This window comes from Mus musculus, chromosome 12 (assembly GCF_000001635.26).
Source record: "Mus musculus strain C57BL/6J chromosome 12, GRCm38.p6 C57BL/6J".
In the NCBI taxonomy this organism is placed as follows: domain Eukaryota; kingdom Metazoa; phylum Chordata; class Mammalia; order Rodentia; family Muridae; genus Mus; species Mus musculus.
The window spans coordinates 112,793,515-112,803,932 of NC_000078.6; the positions used below are offsets into that span (position 1 = coordinate 112,793,515).

The 10,418-nt window shown below is 57.2% G+C and overlaps 1 protein-coding gene across 2 annotated transcripts in view; it reads right to left on the bottom strand.

Moving 5' to 3' along the window:
- The window catches only part of Ahnak2 (AHNAK nucleoprotein 2), a 30,462-nt gene extending 21,318 nt beyond the window's left edge, over positions 1–9,144 (bottom strand). Inside the window, 1 exon segment of one of the 2 annotated variants that reach the window (NM_001378498.1) lies at positions 8,958–9,144. In NM_001378498.1, the coding sequence (NP_001365427.1) occupies positions 8,958–9,012 (55 nt within the window). In that variant the 5' untranslated portion in view covers positions 9,013–9,144. 2 annotated transcript variants of the gene reach the window in all.
- Between the last annotated feature and the right edge of the window lie 1,274 nt (positions 9,145–10,418).

Here is a 10,418-nt window from a genome sequence, read left to right on the forward strand (position 1 = left end):
ACCTGATATTCCCCCCAAATTCCCTGGTCCCTCCTCAACACCACAAACCCTTCGCTCAGTCCCAAACATTGCCGTTAGCACCCCACTCCTACAGGCACAAACCTGCACTCAGGGCATGGTGGGGCTGGGTAGGGGTACGGTGGGGGTGCCATGGTGGAGGCCCCCGGTTTGGAGAAGTTGGAGTTCCAGGAACTGGGCTGTTTTATGGTAGAGGTGAACATGTCAGCCTGGGGGACAGTAAGGGAGGGAGGCAGGGGCTCCACAGAAAGGCACGCTGCCCCCACCATCCATGGTCACCTCTCTGTTGAGGACCGACAGCAGGGCCATGGAGGCAGGGTGGGACATTCACTTAAACAAAACTAGAGTTTGCATTCAGACTGCTTTGACTTCCAGGTGGGGCCTGTTTCGGAGGGCGTATTTGCATGTTACCAGGACATTGAGAAAACTGGCTGAGAGATCCACAGCTGTCCAGTAGCCCGAGACATGTATAGACGTGTCTGGCCAGGGGTGCCCCTCTGAGCTTACAGCAACAGCCCAATATGAAGCAGTGGCAGTTAGGGCCCAGGGCAGGCTCACACTGGGAAGGCCTCTGCTTTCAGATTGGGATCCTTGCATCTTCATGAGCTCGCATGCACCCCACCTTGCATGTCCTCAGGCCTCGCCCAGTCCTGGAACTTCACAAAGCAAGTGCTAAGCTGGGATGACTGTCATGAGACTTTCAGACCTTGTGGAGCAACACCCCAGGCAGTGGCGGGCCTGCCCACTCCATCCCCCAGTGCTTCTGGAGATAAGACCGAGACTAGGAAGAGAGCCAGCTCCGAAGGGCTGAGCCACCTGGTCCAGGGCCAGAACTCTTCCCCGTATAGACCAGCCTGGCCCAGGAAAATGTTCACATTTTTCTTTCTTAAAACAAGCTTCCTGGAATCACCTCTGCAAGACCTCTCCCCCTGCCTCAGCTCACTGCTTCTCCCTGTGCCTAGGCCCTCTCCCATGTGGGACATTTCATAGGCTGCTCTGCGCCCCTCCCCCCACCCCCAGGCAAACAAGCGGGCAGTGAGGCAGTCCTGCCGATTGTCTCTACATCTCCCAAGGACTTGGAGGGAGCTTGATACACAATGAGCACTAGTACAAGAAATGGCTAAGGAAGGGAAAGAAAATGAAGTGGTCAAAACTCCTGTGGCAACTTGTGGCCATTAATCCCGGCACTCGAGAGGCAGAGCCAAGATGACAGGAAACTCAGGGCTGGTCGGTCAGAGCTGCACAGTGAGCTCAGAGCCAGTGCAGGCTATTTGAGAAAGAACCTGCCTCAAAAATCAAAATAAAACGGCAATGAGCACCCCTGCCCAGACACTTAGAAAGAGATGCAAAGGACCAGTAGGTGGGCCCAGGCCAGCCGCTGTATCTGGAGAATCTGAGACACAAGAAATATACTAAGCCCATCAACCCCCAAAGACTCAGAAGCCAGCAGAAGCCGCCACACCCTCAACCACCCAAGAACAGACCAGCCACCCCACTCTGTTGAGTAAAAGGACAAAATTCTGGACACCAGGGACAGTGTGACCCAACGTAGGTAGTCCACAACTCCAGTCCCATCTTGGATACCCCCAGTAAGCAAGTTGGCTGTTGTCTGAGCCAACTTCTATGGCCACCCCAGGCTTTTGTACATCAAACCAGATCAGTAGACAAAATCTGGGGACCTCTCCCTGAGCCACAAGACCCAACCTTGCGGTTCTGGATCCTGCTACTAAAATAGCTATTTGGTCCCTTTGGCACCAAGGTCCCTCACAACTTAGGCTTCCTCCAAACAAAAGCTACTACCTACACCAGACAGCGGCACGGCTCGGACACTGGGAGTTCTGTGGCAGCCCACAGCCTGCAGTGCAAACCGGGAGGTACTGCTCCAGGCCTTCTTAGTCCCGAGCCCTCAGACAGTTCCTTGTTAGCGTTTTTCCCAACCCAGCCTGGCTGGCCCTGGCACAAGTTACTTGGAGCCACAAAGAACTGACACCCCCCATCCTTCAACATCAGCAGGAAGATGCCCGGCCCAGCTCTGCCCCTGAGGCCTCCCTTGCTGGCTGCCCATCGGGCCCCCTCTGACCTGCTGAGTGGTGAGAGGGGCAGGTGCTGCAGGGCTGAGCCCAGGAGGGGACAGGGTGCAGAAGGGGTGCAGCCACTTCTCCGAAGAGGACACGTTCCCAAACTTGTCTAGAAGAGATCCTGGGCCGGCTACCTCCCACCAGATCCTCCCCTCCACAGTCCCTCCTCTCACTGTCCCTCCTCCCATGTCTTCAGCCAGGCTAAGAGCCCGTCCAACCCCCCCTCCAGCGAGCGCACGCGCGCGCGCGCGCACACACACACAAACACACACACACACCCTACCAGAGGGAGTGGGTGGTTCCCCTCACATGCTCCATTCCATCTCTGGGAGCCAGGGACCCCACCCCAGCTCCCCAACCCCCACCAGCTCAGGCAGCTGACCTGAAGAGGAAACGCCTGCTGTCTGACTCACAACCACTACCCCAGCCAGTTACTGTGTAAGCAGCCGCCTTTTGTGTGGATACGCAGATATGAAGCAGGTTCTCCCATTCTCAAGCCTTGGGTCTCAGTTTCCCTTGTGGTGGCTGGGGGTTCTAGAAAGAGAAGGGGGCTGGGTGTGGTGGTTCACACCTGGGAGACAGAGACAGGCAGATCTCTGTGATTTTGAGAGTTGCCTGGTCCTCATAGCAAATCCTAGAACAGTCAGAGCTACACGGTGAGATCCTGTCTTTAAAACACACACACACACACACACACACACACACACACACACACACACACACACCATTTAACCAACACAACACCTTCCTACCTAACCCTCTGGCAAATGATGTCTCCTGAACCTGAGCTGCTGTGAATGGTACTGCATAAAATAGGTGTAGCTGGAACTGGAAACTGACATTTGTGCTTCCCTTGTACCCTTATTATTTAGAGATTAGTGGTGGATGAGAAGCCTGCATGCATCCTTGGGCTTCAGCCCTCAAGGCTCCCATTGCTCAGCTCTGTTCCCTCTCCCCTCAGACCAGCTCCACTCTCAGCCCCTGCTAGCTCTAGGTGGCCAGCAGACCCAGGCAGGAACCACTGGGTGTACTAGCTGTCGCTGTTTGGGATCCCAGTGCCGGCTCTGGGCACCTGCACCTGTGGACAGGCTACAGCAGGCTTGCACGCACAGCTAAGGCTAAGGGGTCGAGGACAGGGAACGGTCAACAAGGGCAGCCCTTAGAAACACACCAGATCCCAGATCGGCATAACAGGCCAGAAATGAGAGCCACTGGAAGAGGCAAGTGAGGCCACCTCAGAGAGCCCCAAGGACGGGAGAAGGCAGGGGTCACTGGTGGGCAAAGAGGCTTCAGGGACAGCCTCAGTCCGGACAGGCTTCCTTCCCCCAACCTTGGCCTGAAAACCTAACGGTCATGGATGGAGAAAACAACTCTATTTACAGGGCACAAGCCAGGCCAGCTCCCCACCTCCCGCTCCACGGCCCCACCCCCAAGACAGCTCTCACCTGGGAACTCTGTTTACTGCCTGACACCAAACCAAACCAAACTGTCAGCTCTAGGTGGAGTGAGGCTGGCTGAGTCATCAGGGAGCCGGAGGTGGGGGGGTGGGGGTGGAGAGAATGCTGTCCGGGAGCTGGAGATGGAGTGAGGGGGGAGAATGCTGTCCTGGAGCTCCCCTGCTGCCACTGGGTTCTCCTGAGCCAGGTCATCCATCCCATCAGCCCCTCTACCTGTGAGCCCCACAGTTCTGACTCCCCCCTTCCTCTTCTGTCCCTTGCCCCACCCACCTGAGGACCCATGATCACCTCCACCCCAAGCTCCTAGCTAAGGTGCACCATACTGCTGCACGGATGGATGGCTTGGGGACAGACGACAGGGCTTGGGGACGGTTGACAGTAGGGAAGAAGAGTTGGAACTGCGATTCTAGGGGGCCTCATGAGCTGCCTCTTGCCCATATCCAACCCAGAGGGGCTCGCTCACTCGACTCTCAGCAGGCTTTGCCTACCTCAGATCCTAAGGATGCCCACACACCCTGATCAATCCTTGATTCCACGTAGCAGACCCAGTGGTCAGGTTGAGTCTGTGGAGGGCATTGGACATCTGCTGAGTCACAGACCCAGGTGTCTGGATGTGTCGAGCGACGCCCACTGCACACACAAGTCCTGCTGGAAGCTGCCAGGACCCCACCCCCCCCCAGCCCAGCTCTTTAACAACATGGGAACTTGGCAGTGACAGTGACGAGACCGGGTGGGGCTGGGGGCAGCTGCTAGTGACTCAGCTGAGGGCATTCCCAGGGGATGCGTCACAGCACGGCCTGGGTGCTCTGCCACCCGCCCACCCTCTAGCAAGGCCTGCCAGTGAAGGAGCCACCCAATAGTGGGCTGGCAGCCAGGCATCTGTGACAGGCTGCCTTTCTTCCTCCTACAGAGGGTCCAGCTCTCAGGAAACAAGGGCCACTAGAGGATCCAAGAAGGCACGGGGAGGGACAGGGCAACTGGACTGCACTGCCTGCATGCTAGCTTCTGCTCGGTCCGGTCCTCCACTCTGCAGCAAGCGGGGGGGGGGGGCAGACTCCACTGGGAAGGGCTGAGTCACCTGCAGTTGCAAATCTCAGTGTGGGGCAGCCCCTAAGGGGCAGATGACAAGCTGTGGAAGAGTCCGGGTGAGGCCCTGAGCTGTGTGGAACCCTTGCTGCCTGCATCTTACTGGGTCAGGAAAGTGACTCGAGGTCCCTTTCCGACTGCCTCACAACACCCAGCCACTCTGCCCACCATTGGGATAAAAGGACTAAGTTCACAGCCAGGACCCTGGAGAGTGACCTCAGCTCTGTCCTCTGTTCTCACATGTACAGGTTGGGGCCAGGTGTGCACTGCAGCGTGCTGGCCAGGGAGGAGCTCACAGCCCGTGGCAGGAGCGGCTGGAAGTGTTTCTGCCATGTGTGGGGTGTGGGGAGTGGGGAACACAGCCTCCCGCCCCAGGCCTCCTGGGCCCCAATCCAATTTTCCGTCTGAGAAAGTGCTTCTGACTATTAAATATTTATCCCAGCAAGGCAGGCCTTGGCTCCCTTGGCCTGTGACTTCCAAAAAATAAAAAAATAAAAATAAATAAAAATAAAGGGAAACCCAGAGACAGAGGCAGAGAACAGGAAGAGAAATGCCCTTCGCAGGACAGCAGCTTCCCTTAGAATGGGGTCCAAAATTGGGAGTTCAATGTTTCCACCTATGACTCTGGTCCAAACTCACAGATACATTCTTCCTTCTGTCCAACTCCATTTCCCCAGCCCCTGTCCCCTACGCAGATCCAGCCTGGTGAACGTAGTTACTGCTGCCCTGTGGTCTCCCTCCTCATGGATTTTGAGCCCTCCGTGGCTCCTCCATGTATCCAGGCCACTGTCTGCTCTCTCCCCAGCGTTTTGGGACCTCTTGGCTATAGTGGTAGCAGCTCTCACTAAGTGGGCAGGCAGGGATGAGTGGACATCACTCAGACCTGACACCATCCCTGAGTGCAGGATCTGCCTCCTCCTCTTGGGCAGGGATCAAAGCTGGTGAGATCTTGGCGTTTTGCTCCTGGGTGGTAGTGATGCCCAGGTAAGATAAGCGTCTCACTCTCTCTGCCACGGCTAGAACCTCTCCTCCCTAGCCAAGCCGACCCAAGCTGCACCTGAAACACAAACAGCTTCAGTATAGGGTGTGGAGGAGGTCACAGAAGGGAGGACACAGAGGGCTGGAGTAAAATGCTCCCAGCAGGGGCAATGACTAGGCCTTCCCAGGTGGAGGTGGGCACAGCCGCCAGGGCCCAGGAGGTTAGGAAGCTAGAGGATCTGCCGGTTCCGTCTTCCTGTCTACACTCATGCTTTCTTGGCTGATAACAGCAGATGCAGCCTGTGGCTTGGAGAGAGCAGAATGAAGCCTGTTCTGTCACCTAACCCATCCAAATAAAGAGCCTTACTGGGCAGTGGAGATGCACACCTTTAATCCCAGTTCTATGATCCCAGCAGGGGCAGGGGGAAATCTCTGAACTCAAGGCCAGCCTGGTCTACAGAATAAGTTCCAGAAAAGCCGAGGCTATGCAGAGAAACCCTTGTCTTGAAAATAGACAGACAGACAGACAGCGAGAGTGAGAGAGGGCAAGAGAGAATGTGTGTGAGAGACTGAGAGCACAAGAGAGAGCGAGAGAGCGAGCGAGAGAGCAAAAGAGTGAGAGAGAGAGAGCCCCCAACATCCGCTTTTGCCCTCACTTCCCTCAAGCAGGAAGTAAATCCTTATGACCTCCATTGCTTCCTCCTCAGTCAGTGCCTGTCCCACCATGGATCCATCCAGGCTGAGGTGGGGCTACCAGAGCCCAGCCCCTTTTGTGTTCTGCCCGGTAGCACAGGACAGAGCTAGCACCTTTCAGAACCACCTCCCATCTCTCAGGGAATATGGCCTGTGTCTTGGCTGGATGCCTAGAGAGTCCCACTATGCTCAGCATCTCTGGGAACATAGATTCCCACCAGTGTGGACAACCCTGCCCAAGAGATGACAGAGTAGAGCTAGCATGTGTCCTCGCTGGGGTACAGCCCCTCCCCCTCCCCCCCCCCGCATGGTAGCCCAGGCACTCCTGGGCACAAATGTCAGATCTGGACCTACACCCCAACCTAAGGCTGGTTAAACAGTTGCCTTTCCCCTATACTCTGTGGAGAAAGGACCTAGTCACACCCTGGCCCCCAACCCCACAGAAAGAACATCCAGATGTCCCCTCATGATGTCCCCACCTAGGGTTCCCCAGATCCAACAGTAGTTTCTTGAAGTGTGTTGGCGGTTAGTGCCTAGGCTATGCCAGGCTCACCCAGGTGCAGCACAGGGACCTCAGCTTTGAGACCCCGGTTCCCTGTCACTGTCTGGGATTCAGCTCTGCCTCAGGGAAGGAACCCACATGCTCTCAGGGGTATGACACCCAGCATCTATGGGGTTAAACATGTCCATCAGGGGGCTTGTGTAAGGTCCATCTCACAGTGGGTAAAGGTATTTGGGCATTCCAGGGTTGGGTGTAACCCTATACAGCCCCACCCCACCCTCACTCAATCTTGTGTAGGTACATTCCCAAAACAGCCACCAGGGGGCAACCTCTGCGCAAAATGACTGAGACAGGGCTCTGTCCCGGGGCTGTAGGAGGTGGCAGGATGCCAGGGGTGGGCACCAGAGACTGGCACAGGAGGGCAACTCTGGCCTGTTGGGAGTGGGCTGCGGCTGGAAAAGGCCTGAACCCAATCCTCCTCAACCCTTAGGGAGTGTCCTTGGGAAGCGTGTATATTCCTGGGCCCCCTGTGCAGGACTGAGGACAGCCTAGGCAGAACCCTCCAAACCCTTATCTTAAAAGTGTCCTACCAGAGCTGCACTAGAGGCCGCTGCTCTGGCTCCCTAAGAGCAGGTGGACTCAAGGAGAGCTGTTCCAGACGAAGCAGGGAACTACCGGTTAAAAGCGGGAAGAACTAGCATCCTTGAGTGGGAGAGGTTTGGGCTCAGGGAGCGGGGTGCAGGATGTGGGTCAAGCGGTCTCTAACCTGAGCCTAAGAAGAAGAAAGCCACTCAGGCAAACTGGAGGCGGAGCAGCCCTATGTCCTTTCTCTCTCTGGGGAGGCCAATCTGTAGTGATGTGGGTCAGGGCCAGCAATGGGGAAGGAGGAAGATGAGGGGTGGGGTCATCACTCTCCCACTGCTAGCAGGGCTAGTCAGGGCTCTTGGGCTCTCATCTGTGTGTGGAAGAGTCCCAGACCTCAATCCACACAGGACAAACGGGCCCCAGGGAGGACTATGGGAACTCTACTCTGGCTACAGAGGATGCCAGGCAGGGCCACCCGTCTGCATAGCACTCTGAAATCGTGAACAGCCCCATAGTCAAAACTGTCATCAACTGTTTTCCCCAGAGCAGGGTCTAGCCTGTACCACTGCAGAGGGAACCAGTCTCTACCAGTGTAGAAAGGGGTCCAGTCTGGACCAGTGCAGCTCCTCTGTCTCAATCCCCTGGGCAGTGGCTGGCCAGGTGCCCTGGGCGTGGCCAGGCTGCTGCATTAATGACCCAGAGTCTGAAGGATGGTTTCTTGTTCCCCCACCCCACCCCACCCCACCCCACCCTCCAAGACACTAGAGGTAGGCCCAGGCTAGGGCACAAACCACCAGGTAAAAAGCACCAGGTAGCCACTTTGCCACAGATATGCTCAGCAAGAGGGGCACTGACTATCCTGGGGGTGGGGGTGGGGTGGCGTGTCAACTCCCCATGACTGGTATAACAGGACTCTACTCAGGCCCCTTAGAAGGCCCCAGACCTCAAAACCAGCCCTGCCCCCAGCCACACCTTGTTTGTCACCCATATACATAGTAGCCGCACGGTGGATCCAGCACAGCCATATCCTGTTAGCCCCAACCTAAGTCCTGGTCAGGTCAAGGATGGTCCCTCAAAAAGCAGATCAGAAGCTAGATCTAGCAGAAGGTCTCCTAGCCCAGGACTGCCTCCTGCTCGCCTTGGGCCTGTTCCATCTAGTATGAAGCACACCTGCCTCCGAAGCCGCCTTACTAGTCACAGGAGCGTCTTAGAAGGTTACAGGCAGGAGGATCGTGATGAAAAGGGAAGAGACAGACAGTGACAACGAGAGTCCGGCGTGCAGGGAGCCACACAGTGTAATGAAAACCCGAGAAACAAAGTGAGCTAAAGAGATAGGGTGGGGGTGAAAAGCACGAGGCAGGCACAAGTGCAAGCGAGATGCAGAGACCCACAGAGCCAGCGAAGGTCCGAAAGCACGCAAGACCCGCCCGCCCTCCAGCCCCTAGCCATCTCTCCTGCCCTTTCTGACGCGCGCAGCCTGTCCCGCACTGCGCGCCCCCGTCACGCCCGCACAGCCCACCCGCCCGAGGGGAGCGGGCTGCAAGCGGGGATGAGGCGCACCGCTGCCGGGGGCTCCGGGCCAGGTGGGCAACACCACGTGGAAGCAGTCGCACATCTTGGCGGCTAGTGGTGCGGGCGGGCGGCGGCCCTGCGCGTCCAGTCGCGGTCCCAGAGCTGATGCGCCAGGAGAAGGGCGGCTCCCACGGCCTCGCTGCCCGGTGCTGCCGCGGGCAGCCGGGTTGTGACTGCAGCTAACTCTTGGGGTACCTCCAGACCTTGGCTCCGGCCCCGCCCTGGCCCGCCCAGCCCGTGCTGACCACTCCGCAAGGGCGACGCGAGCGGCGCTGCCGGTCTCATTCAGCCCATTGGTTGCTGCAGCCTTGGCCCCGCCCCCTGACGGCCCCGCCCCGTAGGACCCAGGCCCCTGTGGTCCTCCCCACCCCTAGCTGACCTCAACACACACACACACACACACACACACACACACACACACACACACCCCACCCCCTCCCCCGCCCTCCTCCAGATTGTATTTCTAGAGCAAAGATTAGTTAAGTTCCTCCAGGGGCCACCAGATCCCTGCACCAGGAATCCAGGGCTTCTTTACCTCCAGTTTGGGGGAGTGACAGGGGACTGCGGGAGTCTAAGGTAGATGACTTCCAAGGGAGATGACTTGCGACCTGAACTCCTCAGGAAAAGATGGGGTTCAGGGCCAAAAGAGGAAAGAGGGGAAGCAGATGAAAGGACAGGCTAGAAGCCACTAGTTTGGAGACAGGTGGCCCTGGGCAGATCCTCTGTAGGCTGTCCAGGATGGTAGGACCAGAGCTGGAGCCATCCTGCAGCCCCAAGTCAGGATTTATCCTTTTAATGGTTTTTGTAGAAAGCCTGGCAGCTGGGGACCTGGCCATGGCCCCTGGGCTGCAGGACAGTGAAGGTACAAATGAGGGCCCCTTCAGGGCAGTACTAGACATCTGGCTAGGAGGGGTCTCTGAAAGGTTCCTGGCAGCCTAGGGTGAGCTGTGAGCAAAACAGTGCAGGAAGTCACTGTCACTGTCACTGGAGAGGTAACGTGGGTTCCCAGGACAAGGAAGAGAGAGCAGGGGCTGGAAAAGGCCTGCCTGGCCTAGGACTAAGGGGGCATCTATCAAGCAAGGAGCTCAGGGTTGAAGCGTGGGGGAGGCGTTCTGTAAATCAAGAGCAGCTGAATTAGGGTCGTGAGGTTGGGTGAGACTTCAATGGTCCTGGGACATTCTGGTTGCTAAGAGGACTGGGTAAGGCCTTGATGGGGGAGGGTGGGATCTCGGCAGCCTCTACTTGGGTGCCATCCACGCAAGGGAACATATTTGGGGGAGGGAAAGGTCCAAGAGCTGTTTCCACAGAAGCCGAGTTCTATGAGCCCAGTATGGTGCAGACCTGAGTGGGGGAAAGGGTTCCTGGCAAGTGTGGTGGCCATGCCGGGTGGACAGAGAGGCATGCATACCACTTTTCCTAGGGTGGGGAAATAGGGCGGGAGCCAGGAGA